The sequence below is a fragment of the Rhinolophus sinicus genome, chromosome 15 (genome assembly GCF_057876585.1).
Source record: "Rhinolophus sinicus isolate RSI-liver-muscle chromosome 15, RSI-T2T, whole genome shotgun sequence".
NCBI classification, from domain to species: Eukaryota; Metazoa; Chordata; class Mammalia; order Chiroptera; family Rhinolophidae; genus Rhinolophus; species Rhinolophus sinicus.
Window position 1 is genome coordinate 33,575,715 of NC_142515.1, and position 18,664 is coordinate 33,594,378.

General features: G+C 35.6%; 1 protein-coding gene across 2 annotated transcripts in view; it reads left to right on the forward strand.

Annotated features, from left to right (window-relative positions):
* ASAH2 (N-acylsphingosine amidohydrolase 2) overlaps nucleotides 1–17,954 on the forward strand; it is an 89,172-nt gene extending 71,218 nt beyond the window's left edge. For both annotated transcript variants that reach the window (XM_019738657.3, XM_074339435.2), the window contains exons 19-22: nucleotides 1,247–1,393; nucleotides 8,107–8,166; nucleotides 10,785–10,873; nucleotides 12,868–17,954. In XM_019738657.3, coding sequence (XP_019594216.3) covers nucleotides 1,247–1,393; nucleotides 8,107–8,166; nucleotides 10,785–10,873; nucleotides 12,868–13,057 — 486 coding nt within the window. In that variant the 3' untranslated portion in view covers nucleotides 13,058–17,954. The remainder of the gene's footprint in view (nucleotides 1–1,246; nucleotides 1,394–8,106; nucleotides 8,167–10,784; nucleotides 10,874–12,867) is intronic.
* Nucleotides 17,955–18,664: the final 710 nt, after the last annotated feature.

The following is an 18,664-nucleotide window of genomic DNA, read 5'->3' on the forward strand; positions in this document are numbered from 1 at the left end:
AGAAAGGGCTTGGATATATTAAGTTGAAACAAATGAAATTGCTGTTTCTATAGGTCAAAATAGTTGAATATTGGCAATTTCATATGCTTCCACCTAATTAGTTCCTGTGTGTTTGAAGTTTTAGTACAAGGTATGAGGATATATTTTAATTACCTGATTATTATCTTATCATAATGTTCTTAATTTTAGATTTGATACTTTTTTTTCCAAAGTAGAACTATTTTTATTTTTCATCATAAAGGCTATAATAACATGTAGGATATTCATGTTATACAGAAAAGTATAAACTTATAAGCCGTGCCTAGAGATAACTGCTTATAACCTATTCCTAGAGATAACTTTCATTGCAATGATAGGTCTAGAGCTCTTCCCATGGGAATAGATTCTTCAAATTTTATAATAATATTTAGGAAGAAAAGTGCAATTCATTTTGTGGAAATTTGTTTCACACTCAATTTTATGGTTATGTACCTAAGACTAGCTATGTGATCTTGAAAAACTACTGAGTATCTCTAAGCCTATTTTCTCGTTTGCAAACTGGGAATGATAATAGATTGTGTGGCTGTTGTAAAGATTAAATATATTAAGAGAGGATTACAGTACATTCAATACATATGAAGGGCTATTTCAAATTTGAGGTTAGCATTTTGCTGACATTATTAAAGGTGCCAACTCTTGTAGAAAACACAGATTAAACTAGCCAGGATATAGGCTGATCTTAACTTTTAAATTAAAAATATATTTATTACATTCTTTAGTCAGCACAGAGAAAGATTTAGGAAAAATATCTTGGTGTGAGTCTGGATCAGAGAAGCTCAACCCTTTTTTAAAATCAAAAGACTAATTACAGTGTCATGTTATGAAGGTTTGTCTTGCATTAGGCCCCTGTCCAAAGTCACACATTCAAAAAATGGTTGTCCTAGAATCTAAAGCTGTGTAACCTACTTCCAAGCTTCCACCTTGATCACTGAACCATACTGCCTACGGGAAGGAAAGTATAGCCAATGACCAAAAACTTTAATTTAGTGATGAAAGTTTAAATTATGCACATCTAGCTCACATTTTAGCAAGATTCCCTGCACATTTTATTAAAGTAGTTAGAGAGAGAGAGAGAGAGAGAGAGAGAGAGAGAGAGAGAGAGAGAGAGACTCCTTTAATGAAGGCGTTACTGGGGGCCAGGAACTTGGAAAGGGTCTTTGACCCTGTGTTGTGTGCTCCTTAAGCAAATGTTTGTTCTTTGTTCCAGGACACAGTAGCCAACCTGAGCAGTGGTCCAGAGCCTCCATTTTTCAAAGAACTAATAATCCCATTAATTCCTAATATTGTGGATAGACCACCAATGGGCAAGAATTTTGGTGATGTCCTACAGCCCCCGAATCCTAAATACAGAGTGGTAAGACTTACGAAGAGATCTTGGAGAGCTTCAAAAGCCTGTGTTTGGAGGTTGCGGTTGGGGGGAGGAAGATGTTCAATGGCACCACCTGCCTTTAATGATGCTATAGATCAGCTGTTAGCAACAGTAATTTTGATAATTGTTCTTATCTCTGCAGAGGCTCTGCAAACATGATAATGGGGAAATAATTATTTTTTCAGGTGGTAATTGTATAAAACTGAATTTCTGAAATCCCAGTTCGTCTTTTTCTTCTTAAATGGATGGTCATAGCAATAGTCATTGGCACTCAGAAAAGTATCTCAGAAAAGGCACTCAGAGAAGTCCTGGATAGGAAAAGTACACAGAAATGAAGCAGAATTTGCATCACTACTATTTTATATTGATCTTGTGTCTTGCAACTTAGATAAATTATTTATTAGTTCTAATAGGTTTTTTTGGGATGAGAGTGGATTCCTTAGAAATTCCTTAGAAATAGTATCATGTTATTTGCAAATAAAAACTACTTACTCCTTTTTGGATTTCTTTTCCGGATGCCTTTAATTTTTTTGTTTCTTATTGCACTGGCTAAAATCTCCAAAACAATGTAGAATAGATATTGTAAGAGTGGACATCCTTGTCTTGTTTCTCATCCTCAGAGGAGAAGTGTTCAGTCATCAAGTGTGATTTTTTTAAAGGATTTTCCTAGATGCCCTTTACCAGGTTGAGAAAGTTCCGTTCTATGCCTAGTTTGTTGAGAGATTTTAAAAAGAATGGGTGTAAAATTATTTTAAATGCTTTACTATGTCTACTTAGGTGATCATTTGGTTTTTCTCTTTTATTCTATTAATATGGTATATTGCATTAGCTGATTTTCAAGTATTAAATACACATTAGTTATGGTATATAACCTTTTTTACACATTGATGAATTTGGTTTGCTAATATTTTGCTAAAAAGTTTTGTACTGGTGTCCATGAGGGATATTTTCAGTCTCTTTTCATATCTTGTCTTTGTTTGCCTTTGGTATCAGGGTAACTCTAGTTCTAAGGAATGAGTTAGGAAGTGTTCCCTCATATATTTTCTGAAAATGTGTGTAAAAGATTGGTATCATTTTTTCTTTAAGTATTTGATGAGATTAACCAGCAAAGCCATATGGACCTTGGCATCTTTTTATCAGAAAATTTTAAATTATGAATTCTTTTTCTTTATTTGTTGTAGGCCTAGTTAGATTTTCTTTTTTTTTTCTTGAGTCAATTATGTGTTTTACTAGGAATTCAATTTATCTTTAGGAATCTGTGTCTTCCTAAGAATTTTCATCTTTTTAGGACTTTGTCCATTTCAAATAAGTTGTCTAATTTGTTGGGATGATGTTGTTCATAATATTCCCTTATAATCCTTTTAATTTCTGGAAGGTCAATAATGATGTCCCTTCTTGCTTCCTATTTTGGTAATTTATGTCTTCAAAGAACTTTTAGCTTCATTGATTTTATTTATTGTTTTTCTGTTTTCTATTTCATTGATTTTTAAAAATGTTTTATAATGTTTTGTATCCTTCTTCTGCCCGCTTTTATTTTATTTTTCTCTTCTTCTCATTTCTTAAGATAGAAGCATAGGTTATTTTTATGTTTTAGTGTACCTTTTATTCTTCTGTTGATGTTTTAGTTGTATATGTATTTAGTTATTTTCCTAGTAATTGTTTTAGGGACTTGGAGAGGAAAAGGAACTCTGTTTCTCTTCTGAACACTCTACTCTCAATACTCTATTCTCAATATTTCTAACAGTATATGTGTGGAGGTATTCCCCACACCAAGCAACTCTCCAATTCTTTGTGGATACCAATTTAGGTGTCCTACAATTCAATTCAATTCTGATACTGTCTACTTTGGGTTGGTGAAGATCCTACAGACGTTCAGCCTCATAAGACTGCATGTACCCCTCCTCCTCAATTCAGACAGCAATGGCAAACGCAAGTTGTCACCTGTGTTTCTGACCTACTGATTATAAATTGGAGATTCCCATGACCCCCTCTTTATGGGCAATGATTTGTTAGAATGGCTCACAGAACTCAGGAAAACAGTTTACTTACTAGATTGCCAGTTTATTATAAAAGGATACAATTCAGGGACAGACAAATGGAATAGGGCACCTGCATAGGGCAAGGTATGGAGAAAGCAGCATAGAGTTTTCAGATCCTCTAGCATGCCACCTTCCCTGAATCTTCATACGTTCACCAACCTGGAAGCTCTCTGAACCCCTTTAGGGATTTTTATGCAGGCTTCATTATGTAGGCATAATTTATTAAATCACTGGCCACTGGTCATTCACTCAACCTCCAGCCCCTTCCCCTGCTGCCTTACAGCTGCCAAACCGTTTGTTCCCTGCGCTCTTCCCAGGATTTCACAAGGGAGTGCCTCAGCAAACTGAGGCCTGATGGAGAGATATTGGAAAAGCTCCTTTGAGGGGAAGCCTCAGCAAACTGAGACCCGGTGGAATTATATCGGTCCCTCCCGTTCAATGGATTCCTTGGAGATGTGCGTGTGTGAAGGCAAAGTACAAGCTGGAACACAATGGGAACTTTTGGAAAGACAGCCAGGAGGCTACTAACACACAGATGTTGAGATTAACAATCTTTCACCTCTTTAGAAGTTTACCAATAAAAACTACACGTTGGCCCGGTTCCGTGGTCAGTCCCTGAGGCTGATTCCTGTGGCCCCGAGGTTGCACTCTATTCATGGCTACTTGTCTTTTCTTAACCCTGTTCTGCCCTTCTCCCTCCCCACAACCCTGGACGTTGTGTTGGACGTTTCATTTCCCCCTCCCTGGAGATCAAGGGGGTGGAGTGAAAAGTTCTAACCCTCTAATCCCATGGTTGGTTCCCTGGACAACTAGCCCATCCATAAATTCTCGCATTAGAACACAAACAGATATTATGTCAAAGATTTCAAGGGTTTAGGAGCTGTGTACCAGGAATTTATGTCTTATTGTGTCTCAGGTCTATAATAATGCATCTTAATTAATCACAACCTACTTTTCAATATATACTAACTTAATTCCAAAATATATAAAAAGATTGGTCCAATATATCTATTTTTCCTTTCCCTCCTTTGTGATATTAGTGTCACATATATTACACCTATATATAAATGTACTAATACAGTGTTACAATTGTTGTTTTATACAATCTTATGCCCTGTAAAGAGGTTAAGATTTGGAAAAGTATATTTATAGAATATTTTTTGCTTATCCACTTATTTACCAGTTCTGATGCTCTTTATGCTTTTTTAAGAATTCGAATTACCATCTAACATAATTTCCTTTCAGCCTAAACAATTTCCATTAGTATTTTTTGTAAGACAGTTCTGCTAACAACAAATTCTCTCAGCCTTTGTTTATCTGGAATGGCTTTATTTTCCATTTATCTTTGAAGAGTAATTTTGCTGCATCCTTGTTTGAAAAATTGTTTCTTTTATCATTTTAAATATGTTATCCTGTTGTTTTCTTTGAGTACGTTATCCTGTTAAATGGCTGTCTATGTTCTCACTCTCTAATGAGAAGCCAATTGTTAATCTTATTGTAGTATCCCTGTAAGTAATGAATCATTTTTCTCTTGCTGCTTTCAAGATTTTTCTTTTAGCCTGTGTCTGCCACCAGTTTGCTATAATGTATCTGAATGTGAGTCACTTTGTAATTATCCTCCTTGGGATTTATTGGGTTCTTTGAATCTGTAAGGCAATGCTCATCAAATTTGGGAAGTTTCAGCCATTATTTTTTCAAAAAAATTTTGTCCATTTTTTCTCTTTTCTGTAATTCTGAGACTTCTGTTTTGTAAATGTTGGTTTAGTTGATATTATCCCACGTGTTTCTGAGGTTATTTTAACTTTAATTCTTTTCTCTTTATTCTTCAACTAGAATAATTTGTTTTGATACCTTTTGTTCACCTATGCTTTCTTCTGTCATTTCACATTTGCTATTGAGCCCCTCTAGTGAATTTTTCACTTCATTGTGGTGATTTTCAACTCCAGAATTTCTAATTGGTTCTTTTTAATTAATTCTTTTCATTGAGGTTCTCTATTTGCATAGCCATTATAGTCATACTTTCATTTACTTCTTCAAACATGATTTAGATTAGTTCTTAGAACATTTTTATAACAGTGGTGGAAGTCTTTGCTAAATCCAGTATCTGGGGACACAGAAAGGGAGTTTTAATTGCTGCTTTTTTCTCAGTATGGGCAATGCTTTCAAAATATCTTATATTTTGTGGACTAGTAGATGTTTTTTGTTATATTGTATCAACTCTGGATTCTAGCTTCACTTCTTCAGCAGAGAGTTGTTTTTGTTTGCTCATTTAAAACAACTAAATTAGTAAAGTCTGTCTCTCTTGCAATGTGTGGCTGCTGATATCTTTGCTCAGTTTTTCCTTCTAAGTCTAACTCTCATGGTGTTGTTCCTGTGATTACATTACTTAGTGTTCAGCCAAATGTTGGTCAGAGTTTGTGTTTAGATGCCTCAGGGAGTAAGATTTTCAATCTCTGCTGATAGATCTGTGTGGGCCCCGGTGTGTATTCAAATTTCAGACCGTGTTCCAGTTTACCTCAGCTTTTAATTTACACTAGACTCTCTTATGTTTCCTTTGCACCTCCACATAGACTCCATTGTCCAGGGATATGTGGGTGATTTGGGCTTGCTCTGGTCTCTGCTGTGAATACTCATAGCCTCTGGTCAATCTAGGATAGAAGGAGAGCTTATTACGAGCACTATGGTTACCTTACCTCCCCAAACACTATCAAATCTCTAACTAGCCCACCAGTCTAGCCACTAACCTCCAATGTTTGCCTTCTGCTGAGATCATGATTTTAAATATAATAGCTATATTCCAAATCAGTTGAGTTCCTTCTGGTAGCAGCAGGAAAAAAATTGATTTCATGGCCTTTCCCACTCTGGTTGAATTACAGTGCCACAGAGGATGGGAGCAACCCTGTTAAGAATACCAAAGACTTCTGCTCTTCTTACCTTAAGTTTGGTAGTTTTAATGACTAAACAATTCTCAGTGTTTGGTTGATATCAAAAGTGCCAAAATGGTTATTTTTGAAAGTTTATTATGGTTATGTTTGAAAACAAACAAATATATATATATTTGCTTTTTGGGGAGAGGACATATCAAAAGTGCCTCACTCTGTCATGTCAGAAGTGCCTGTTCTATACCACTTCCATTTGAATTGGCGTGTTGTATCTGTAGTGGGGTTGTTTCTCATTGTTAAGATGAATATGAGTAAATAGTAAATTGTGAATGTAGAAACAGCATCAAGGAAAAGAATACCTTTAAGGATTAGGACAATTTGGCTAACAGATATAAAGTTTATTTTTAAGATAAACCATAATATTTGCTGCCAGGCTGATTGCTCTATATAAGCAACGCAGTGAATTTTGCAGGAGATTCTAATTGATTGTTGTTGGAACATTTTGCTAACTGTTGTTTAGATTAGCTAATTTGGTAATCTCACTGAAGAGAATAAATACAAGGAGATAAAATGATGATAGTAATTCAGGGGAGTTAATAGTAAAGTAAATAATTGAGCAGCACATCTCTGTTAAGATGCTCAGCATGGATTCTGAATCCATGGCAAATTTTCATTGAAAAAATGTTTTCCGTGTGAGCGAGGTCTTGGAGGATGAGTGAGTTCATTGTACCCATCAAGATATACCACGTCTGGGGTGCATAGACAGTAGAGGGCTTAAGGTAGAAGAGTGAGTGGAAACTTGTAGAAGGTCTCATGTACCATAGTAAGTGATGGGAAGGTATGTGTATTTGTTAGTCTGTTGTTTTAAAAGTCCTTTATTGATGTATCATTGATATACTATAAACTATACATATTTAAAGTGTGTCATTTGGTAAATTTTTCTATTAAGATTATATATTTCCTCTTCGGTGATCTTTGACAGTTTCCGTATTTCAAGAAATGTGTCCATTGTGTTTCATCTAACTTATTGAACTTATGGGCATAAAGTCATGAATAATATTTCCTTATTGTATTTTAAATATATGCACACTCTGTATTGACATCACCTATCTCATTCACGATACTGATGATTTGTGCCTTCCGTCTATTTTATTCTTGATCAGCCTGTCTCGTGGTGTTCTTCCCTTTCTTCCTGGTCTTTGTGATGCTGTTGTCGTGCATTTTACTTTTATATAATTTATGGGCTTCTCCCTGGAGTGTTCTTATTTTTTACTTTAAACAGTAGATTGTCTTTTATACAGCATTAAAGAGTAAGAGAAACATTTTATTTACTCACACATTAACAATTTCTGGAGCTCTTAATTTCTTTGTATAGATCAGAATATCCATCCGGTGTCATTTCCTGTTCACTTGAAGGACATCCTTAAACATTTTTCTTTCTTCTTTTATATGTTTGAAAATGTCTTTATTTTGCTTTTCTTTTTGAAGGGTATTTTCATGTTTATGGAATTCTTTCTATGTCTTCAACTCTGTCTAAATGCGCCAAAATAAAATTCATTGTCCAAAAATTCTAGAGTAACATATTGGCCCAAACTTCCGTGTCTATTGTTACAAGGGCACTTAATCTAATAGTCTCAGAAGATAACTCACTTGATTAAATAGAACAGAATCTATACAGGTACCCAGAATCTTAGAACATTTCATAAATAACAGTCTAAATATGAGCACAGCAAAAAATACTTTTATTAGAACTCACAGAATGAATTTTTGTCTTCAGGGAGAAGTTGTTGAAGTGACATTTGTTGGTGCTAACCCAAAGAATTCAGCAGAAAACCGGGTAAGTATCAGTGATTCATTGTGCAACTTTAAAGTCACCTTTGAGCCTTTCATTTACTTCAACATCCCTATAGAGGTGAGCAACATGCAGATAAATGTTCCAACTTGCTTTTCACCTGATTTTGTAGGTGTGGGGAAATTTTCAGTGGGAGCAGTGAATGTGGAGGAATTGAATTTGGAAAAAAAGTACACAAATATTTAACTGGCTATACTTAGGACCCCCTATAGCACAATGCATAGAGAACTGCATTGTCTTTTGAGAAGATGTAAATTTGAATACAATCCCATTTATGTATCCCAATTTAAAAACTCTGCTAAATTTGGTGAAATCATCAAAGGTCTTAGAGGGAAGTATATCTTTGTTTCCTTCCTACTCCCTCTTCGGCTCCTCTCCTCCTCTAGCACTGCTGCCTCAGGGCCTCCCTTTACTGTGGGAGTGACCATTGGTCCTCAGGTGGATGCTCTACTGGCTTGGAACCCTGACCCATGTGCTTTACTTTATCTTGCACCATTCATTTCCCTATTCTTTTCTACTGGCCCTAATAGGATTTTTACTTACTAATCTTGAAAAATGACAGAGGAAATACATGTCCAGTGTAAAAACAGATAATATACAAAATGCTTAAGATAGAATGTGAAAGGACCCCTATTTCCATAAATGTTTTAAATAGTTTGTCACATGTCATTTCATACTTTTTTGTTTTATTATGTATGTTTATACATATGTGACAAAGTATATATATGTGTAATATACTGGTTAATAAAATTAAGTAATTTTACTCCTTTGTAACACCCTTAGAATATTACACAAATTATAACTAGATATAGTCCAGGTTAAAAATTCAAACAATACATAAAAATAGAGGAAAAAGAGAGTGAGTATATAAAAGTGATTTCAAGATCAGATTTTTTACTGTGGCTGAGGATGCATTCACTCCATCAGTGAGCCATTCTTCCCAGGGCCCACTGTCACTTATAACACAAAATACTTTTCCCAAATGAGCCTTCCCATTTCTGTTCATTAGAATATTATTATTGCTGTGAAAACAATTGTGGCAATAATGACATTGTCAGAAAGACATTGGGCAAAAGTGTTCTACTATTTCGATAATTAACATGTACCTGTTTGAAATAATTTCTCTAGGCAGTCACCTGTGCCAGAGTATTTACATGTTTATAACATTATTTTTATGAATATATCAATGTGTTGTAGTAAGACTGTAGGATTAACTGTCATTTGATAGCCTTAGGGTAGAGAAATACTACAATCATTATTGCCATGGAGAAGCAGGAGAACAAAACGCTTAAAACACTACAGTGACAATAGAATGAATTTCTAAGAATGCTGTGGGACAAGGCATAAAACAATTTCCAATACGTTTTATTAGTAATAACCATCACATCCTCACCACTATTATTGAATGCTTACTATTTGCAGGTACTAGGCTAAGTACTTTACATACATTATCACATGAATCTAATTTACTCCTCACTGCTACCCAATGAGTTCTGTTTTATTATCCCTGTTTTACTGAGGCCTAGAGAGATTAATAACTTATATTATCTAATTGTGTATCTGGAAGAGATTAATGTTGGGAAGTAGGGAAAGAATGGTCATATAATTCACATCTGCAGTGGCCTAGACTTGTTGTCAAATCTGTACTCTAGACTTATACACTAGTGGTACCCGCTCTATCTCCTACCCCATCTAAGGCCTCCTCTCTTCCCTGAAGGGCCAGAAATAGCTCTCTTTACACGTCACCATTGTTATGAAAACTTCCTTATTGAATATAATCTACCAGTTGAGTAATTAGGAAAGAATTTGAAATAATCCCACAGCCCAGCTGTAAATAAGGGATAAGTAAGGGGTTATGATGGATAAAGGTAAATTAGAGACAAGTTGTACCCCAATGGCCACAATTTAAAGGATTTTGTGGAAAATTGGAGATGTATGGCCTCTGTGTCTTTTAATTTGTTATATTATTCAAATCTGTGCTTTGTTTGAAGCTGAATACTTGGTCTGAAACAAATTATTATAGCAATTTTCCAATGGGAAAATAAAATTTGCTTATGCTATGTTTTCTATAAATCCATTATGACAAAATGTTGGAATAGCTTTTAGCACCCAGGACAAGAAAGATTTATGCATGCTTTTCAATTCGTTCACTTGGGAAGCTGTATTTACTAATAATTCATATATCTGCAAATGGAAAGATGAGGAAACTTTCCCATTTTCTTTCCTAAATCTTGAGGTGACTAGAAAAAGTCTTAGATTATAGATTAGTAAACATGTCATGAAAAGGTTTGACTTATGCCTTTTTTAAATCTCAAGTTTTATTTTGTCTCCTTTGCTCTAATTTCCAAAATTTGCTATCATCTCTGAAATTCTGCTTCATTCAATTTTCTAAAAAAAAGTTATGGTTTTTAATAGACTGGATAAATTAACATTCTGAAGACATTGCATAGAATGTTGAGAACCACCTAAGAATTTGAATGAAATTTGAATACATTTTCATACAAGGTCAATGGTAGGTTAACATACAGTGAGGAAGAGTATTTATAGACAGGTTCCTTCTGTTACTCTCGGATATCTGATCAGTTCTGTTAATTGCATTCCAGACCCATCAGACTTTCCTCACCGTGGAGAAATATGAGAGCATTTCCACAACGTGGCAGATAGTGCATAATGATGCCTCCTGGGAGACTCGGTGAGCATGTCTATTGAATATTTTGTCTTTCAAGCCTTGGAAACAGTTGGTCAGTAATGCAGGGGAGACAAATGGGAAGACTGGCTCAATACATGATATTAATGATATCAAATTCTCAAGGAGCTGGCTGGCCATATTTAGTTGATTTATTAGACTTCATTTTGTTTATATTTTTCTACAAAACAGAGCCTCTGTAAGATTAGGTGCTAATGAGGCTATGACCTCCATTCTTATAAACATCTGTTAATTTAGTTTTTTGTGTGATCACAGACGTTACCCCTAAAACTGTCTAGCCTTCTTGCAAATTGGTTGAAAGGGGGCCTGGTTGAAGGTGTGTTGAGATAGCTCTGCAGAGCTTGACATTCCTTCTGGGAAAATAATGAGTCTATGCATGTATTATATGTTTATATATGGTCAATGATTCTTCATTTGAATTACTAAAACATGAGAAGCTTGAGTGTTTAAGTCTTACTGACTAAAGTAAGAAAGAAATATGCTCATAGAGTTTCTTCAGAGAGACATATATCTCTGTGCTCTTTGTTACCAAATACTGAGCTGAATAGATATTTTGAAGATTTGAAAATGTGTCTAAAATAAGAAAATGTTTCTATTCTCAATTTTATAAATTTTACCACAGGACAGTGGCATGGAAGTGGGCAAAATTTTTGCCAATTTATTTCTATTCAGATTACCTATAACTAATCATGATTACCTATGATTATTTGTATGTTGGTTGGCTTCACATGGCTAACTGAAAATACAGATTTGCCCATGTTGTGGCCCATTTGATAACCATATATAAATATTGGCATAATCTTCCTTGTGATCTTTAGGACTCTAAAGGGTATGGCTGAATTTTAAACAAGTCATAAATACATATGTATTGTTAAAATAAGGTTATACAGATAATATGAAAAGAAGGATTTATTTTCAAAAGCCCCACATCAGAATAGCAGTCAGCCCTGAGGGTATGTATAGGCCTCTACCCTGTTCATCATCAGCAGAACCATCAGCTGGTTATTGAGAGCACTGGGCCTGTCACTGAGAAACACAGAAGGATGAGCACACCTTTTGTGCCCAGGGGATTTATCTACTGATATCTCTACATATTTGAGGGTATTGGTCAGTTAGCTCATTGTATCTCATTGTACCTAGAGGAGCATCTCAACCCCCTGTCATGGTCTACAAGGACCAATGTGATCTAACTTCATCTGTTTCTATCATCTCAATTACTCTTCCACAGTTTTATTATGCCCTAATTCTACTGACCTGCATTCTGTTCCTTGGCTGCACCAAGTTTGTTCTTGCTTCAGACACTTTGCAGTCTATGTTCCCTCTTCCTAGAATGTTCTTCCTCTAGCTATTGTGGATTCCGTTTAAATGACATCTCCTTAGAGATACCTCTGTGTTCCTTTCTTCATTTCACTTATCACTTTTAAAATTATTTGTGGTTTACTTGCTCATGGCCTTTCTTCTATCGTTGAGAAACATGGAAACTTTGTCCCATGTCTTTCTTGCTCCATGAATCTTTGGATCATGTCTATCTTGCTCACCACTGTACCCTCAGTACTTCTAGAATAGACTCTGGCACATATGCTCATTAAATGTATATTTTTAATAAACGAATCTCGTTGCAAAAAGACGTGTCAGTTGAAGTAGAGGATGACAAGGGCTAAAAGGAAGCTACAGAAGTTCTAAAGCAGGAGACATCTGTGTTCTGAATATGAGGTAACACTTCCTGTGATGGATATAGTGTAGGTAGTTGGAAAGGTAGAACGAGTAAAGGTATTTCTACAAATGATTGTTCATTAAAGGTTCTCTTCTAGAAAGTATTTATCTCTGTTTTGTTCATTGCTATGCTCTCAATAGCTAGACTTAGTGCCTTACTTATGGTTGGTGCTCCCTGAATATTCATTTAATGAGTAATACATTTTTTTCTAATCACACATTTTTAAGAGTAAAATTGGGTTTGTTTGTTTGTTTCCTACCAACAGTTTCAATTGGCACAAGGGACTCCTGGGTCGTAGCAATGCAACGATAGAATGGCATATTCCAGATACTGCCCAGCCTGGAATCTACAGAATAAGATACTTTGGACACAATCGGAAGCAGGACTTCCTCAAGCCTGCGGTCATACTTCCATTTGAAAGCACTTCCTCCACTTTTGAAGTTGTAACTACTTAGTAAAAAGTTGAAAAACCATTTAAAGAGCAGCTTTGCTCTGTATAATTTCTATAACTGATTTCACATGAATGTAAACTATCATAATGACACCTATAAATGTCCCAGTTTAGGAGCAGATAGTTTACTGCTAACAGGACAGAGGTGTGTGTGTGTGTGTGTGTGTGTATGTGTGATGTGTGTGTGTCCCATTTACCTTGCTCTAGTAGTTTTGTATCTCATGGTCTACAGCATGATTTCCCTTGGGAACTTATGGCTGTTTAAAGGGACAGTTCCCTAATATGAAACCTCTGAAATGTTAGTAAGAGTGGTTGAAGATGTGTGAATAAAGGTTGAACTATTTATTTATAGAATTGTTGAATGTTAGCACTGAAAAAGTTTAAACAGATCATCTAGTTTGATCCTTTATTTTGTAAGTAGGAAAATGAAGTTTTATGGATTTAAGATTGGCATGAGGCTACAGGATATTTACCCCAGTTACATTTTAATACACTATATGAACATTGATCATAAGTATATTTATATAAATGTAAATATAGAGAAAAGCAGCATGGAAACTAGCATACCAGTTTTTCTACATTGAGCATGGCCTTTCAGAGCAGTCACTCTGGAGTTGGTATGCCTAATCCAGATTTGTTGTTGATGCTCAAATCATTTCTGGAATTGCCTTCAGAGCCGAGTTATAGAAAGTCAGATTTGTAATATTTTGATCACGCTTTGTGTTTCCTTAAGTGCCCTTATCCCACTAAATTGTGTCTCTTATTCATCAAACTTGTTCTAAGTGATTTTTGACTATTTCCACTAATGAAATTCACCCCCAAACCATGAAGCTTTGCCATTAATGTGGATAAGAAAATGAAAGTTATTGGCTTAGAAAGGAGTCCTTAAAGGGAAGGCTGTAAATCGTTTATTTGTTTTTTTATCACTCCCTAACTCATGGACCCATCCAATCATAAAATATTTATTAAGACTTACTCTTATACCCAGCATTGTATAAGTGCCTGTACACGGACAACTAGTGAGATCAGTTGGTGAGATTACATTTTGGATAAATGTATAAGTGTCAAAGGTGACTATTTTGAAGGAAGAAATAATCAATTCGATATTTAAATTCTGGAGAGGCATTTAAAAATCTGTAATCTTCAAGTCACATCTTGTATTATTTGTGTTGGGTACTCTAATTTTGGGGAAAGAGGCTCCAGACAATTTGGAAAAAGCTGTTTGAAAGTTATTTGGGGACATTTTGAAATACTTAGCTTAATGTCCCAAAGAATGAGATATGACAATCTGATAATTGATTGCCTGAAGGTTGTTACTAATTGCATTTAAAGTTATCGAAGTAAACTAGGAGTCCCAGGCTGCAAAATAAATTTCCAAAAAACCAAGTCATACTTTTGTATGCGTATAAAAGATTTAGCATTTTAGGAAAAATCAACCTTTATTTCAAAAACAAACGTCAAAGTTTGAAAATAGTAATGATATTAATAATGATAATGCTAACATCGATTTATGTAAGACTTAAACATATTATACTGCATTAGAATGAACCTGGAATAATTTTTGATGAACCTCTAGAGGCTGTGTCTGTGGAAATCAACAGTAGGAAAATTAGCTAATCTGGATTTGAAAGGGCAGAGTGATCTTTTTTCCTAATGACCTCACAGTATTTGGTGAAAAAGTTCAAGAGGCCTCAAAGAGCAGGTAATTCTGAAAGTAGCTAACCAGACAGATGAATTAAAGTTGAACTTCTGATGTGGTTTTAAAAAGTATTTCTTGTGGCTCAGAAAAGTTTTCAAATCATTTTCTACCACCTCCATGCCTCCCGTTGAAGCTTTCCTCCATCAGCCAGTGACTCCATATTGTTTACTTGCACCTGTGCCAAGGCAGCCGTTGTATTGCCTGCTCACAATCCTTCTGCACCCATCCCTCTGTCTGTCAGTACTCTTGGCTGCAAAGAACCCACGGAAACCTGTTTTCTCACTAGCTGCCATCTCTTCCAACCTAGGCAGTTCCATTTCTGCAGTTTGTATGTAAAAATAAGACCAGATCCCTGCATTATAGATACCATAGTGATTCACTGGAGCATAAGTGAGCATGATGAAGAAGTTGATCTGATCTGTTAACACAAAAACATAGATTCAATCTGTGTCTATGGCTACTGCTTCGCGTGGCTTATTAGAGCCAAAACGTGTGAAGAAAACTCCTGAAATTGGTTGGGTTCGTTGGAGAAGTTTTTGGGACAAGATTTTGTTTCTCATGTTAAAGTGTTATTTTATTTGTTGTACTCTGTCTACTCTAGTTTTAAGGGTACTGTGACTTCTTCAAAAAGTGCTGAGTGGTCCCTCTATATTTTTCAATGAGTATTATGTAAATTGTCAATATTCAACAGAATGTTTAATAATAAATTAATAATTACACGGGAAAGTATTTTCTAATGAGAGGTGATGTAGACAAATGAGCACTTTCTTTTTTCTTTTTAAGAGGTGGAACAAACGGTGATGGATTCCATGTAAATCAGGTTGGAAAGCGATATAAATGTCCTTTGGAAGTAACCACCCAAACACAAGGAAACACCTTCATAAGTTCCTTCCTGCTCTCCAAAGACTTACTGCTGCCAAAATTCATATGGTTGACACATTTTACTACTAAGGCAACTGAGAGTTTCCTAGGCAAGTAGTTAATTATCAAATTGTTTTATGAGCTAATTCTGAACAAAGAGGCCAAGAATGAATATACTTGTGAATATCTTTTCCCCATTTACCCTCTTAATACTTCTCCTCCAACCTAAGCAAGTACAGGTCCTTTCCTAATGTTAGCATATGAATTTCATCTTTAGCCAATAGATTTCAGCATTAGACAATCCTTTCATGTCTTTAGTTCTTCCAAATAATGTTTTTGGTTTCTCGGTATCCCAATCTGACCTTGTGGTTTATAATGGCTTTCAGAATTTCACGTTGTATTGGCTGCCAGAGAGAGAAATTTGCATATTCCCCACACGATTAGTTAGAATGCATGCAGCTGTAACAAAATATTCCTGATCAACAGGAGTCTAAACACTAAAAGCATTTACAATCTCCCACAACAATAAATTTTGAGGTGACAAATTCAAGTTTGGTGTAATCACTCGATGGCACTGGCTTTTTTCTTAACATATTGACTTTAATTCTTAATCTTGTCCCCTCAGTTGAAAGATGGCTATCTCATGTCTTCACACAATTGCATGCAGTAGCAAAAAGGAAAAAGGGTTTTTTTTCCTCAGACCCTATTTTCGCAATGTAGAAAATATTTAGTAGAAATACAAGTAGAACTTCCCTTATATTTTCTTGTCCAGAATTGTGTCACATAGCCTCAGGGAAGGCTGAGAAAGAGAATATTTGGCATTTTCTGCCTCTAGAGAGGGAGACAAGTTCTGATAGCAAGAAAGAAGAGATGGTGGAAGCAGCTGCTTTATAAATGTCAGCCAAAATAATTTTGTTGTACTGCAACATTAGATTTGTTTCTTGATCCCACCACATGTTCATTGGGGCTAGCTGGGAGGTCTGCTGTATATCTTGTCACTCAGGGACTCAACCCGACAGAGGCTCCCATTCAAAACATGCTTGTATGATTAGGGGATGGGGACATATGCTTCCATGATTGAGGAAAGTGGACATGGGGAGTCATGCAACAGCTCCTAAAGCTTCCATCTGGAAGTGACACACGTCACTTCTCACATTTCATTGAGTTAAAGACAGAAGCAGTATATCTGTGACCAGCCTTAGTGATTACCACAGTAGACTAGCAATAATATCTGCATATCCAGCTTAATGGCTTTTTGAAATAATTGGAACTAGTTGTATCCTAGGAAATATCGTTGAGAAAAGAACGCATCTTGGAATTCTGATGATGGGAGTACTGAATGTCTCCTCCACAGAGGCACTTTTCTTGACCACGGAACCTAAAGTAGCTCCCTCCTCTTTTGTCTCTAGTCTATATTGTTGCCTTCTGAGCACTTATCGCCTTATGAAACTGACCTATGGAATTATCTTTTTTGCTCACCACTGTGATCTCAGTACTTAGAACATAGTAGCCTGATTAATAACTATTTCTGAAATGTGAGTAGATGGATGAATGAGAATATGTTCTGTGTCCAGAGGCAGATGCAAACATCAAGAGAAGGGAAGATTGCTGCAATTTCTGTTGTCATTTTTGGTACATTTCTCCAGGCCGAAATTATATGGTGCCTCAGTCTGCAATAGGAGAAAGAGGTCAATCTTCTGTCCAGGACTTGGTGTATCTTTGAAGTTCAAGTTCTGCTTTCCAAACACAAGAGTGTTTATTTCCAAGTGTGGTCACCTGTGGTTGTGGATTAGCTCTACAGACAAGTTAGGTGGTTATGTCTCTGGAGGCAAGAAGATGGGAGAAAACAGTCAGGATCCTGGAACACCTGTATGCTCAGGTTAGCTGCCCTGGACAAATTGTGTAGGTAGATCTAGATAGAGAGCACAAGGCTTGTCAAAGAAACACTGGGGCTTTGGGCCGCAAACCCTGGAGACCAGGACTGGACGCTGTGTGAAATATGGGAACTCTAGTGCATCTATATCCTTAAGTCTACTCAAACTTAAGTAGTAAATTAGGTACAATTAAATGGGAAAATAATTGTTTATGGATCCCATAGTTTTGCTTAAATATTTTCATTAAAATATTAGTTAAATATGCAGAAACAAAATTAGACAAATTTTACTTGTTTACTTGTGGTTTTACTTGTTAATTTTACGCATGTATAAAAAGTAAATAAATTAAAAAATATTAAATATACTGAAAAACCACAAACCAGTAAGAATCAGAAAATAACAATTATTAAATGTGATGCATGATGCTATTTTGTTGAAATTAAATTTGCACTTGTAATGTGATTATGGTTCTGACTGCTCTTGTATGGGTTTTTTTGAGTCTGACTCAAGGCTATAGTAAGCTGTGATGACTCATTTCTAATCATTACTCTTCTCTTTTTGTTCTATTGCAAAGTTTGTATTTGAGCAGATGCTGTGGCATCAGTTGGTCTTCACATAGCACAAATCATCAATTACATTTAAGGCCATCTCATGTGTTTTCTCTGTAACTGGTGACAAAGTAGTATCACTCTATTAATACTTCAAGGAGCAGCATAGGCTAGTGATTACAAGATGGACGAGGGAAAGACTTGGCTTAGGTTTGAGTCCCAGCCTTATTTATTATCAGCTGTGTGTCCTTGGGCAAGTTAATAAGTGTTTGGCAAGTTAATAAGTGTTCTATGCTTTTTCTTTGTCTCTAATATGAGGTGATACTTTATCTCAGGGTTGTTGTAAAGGATTAATGAGGTATGTATGTTAAGTACTTACCAGAGTGCCTACCACATAGGAAGCACTCAATATAGTCCATAGAATGCTACTGTAAATATTTTATAAATTTATTTAGAATCAAAATACAACATATAAATCTTATAGATAATTATTGAACTCCTGAAAAGACCTCAGCTTGAAAAACACTGACCTATACTAAAAGCAGATGAAGTAGCCTTCTTGACCCCTTTTTCTTCTCATAACCCAACGTGAGCCCTTGAATTGTGGTTTTAATCTTTCAAGGTTCACA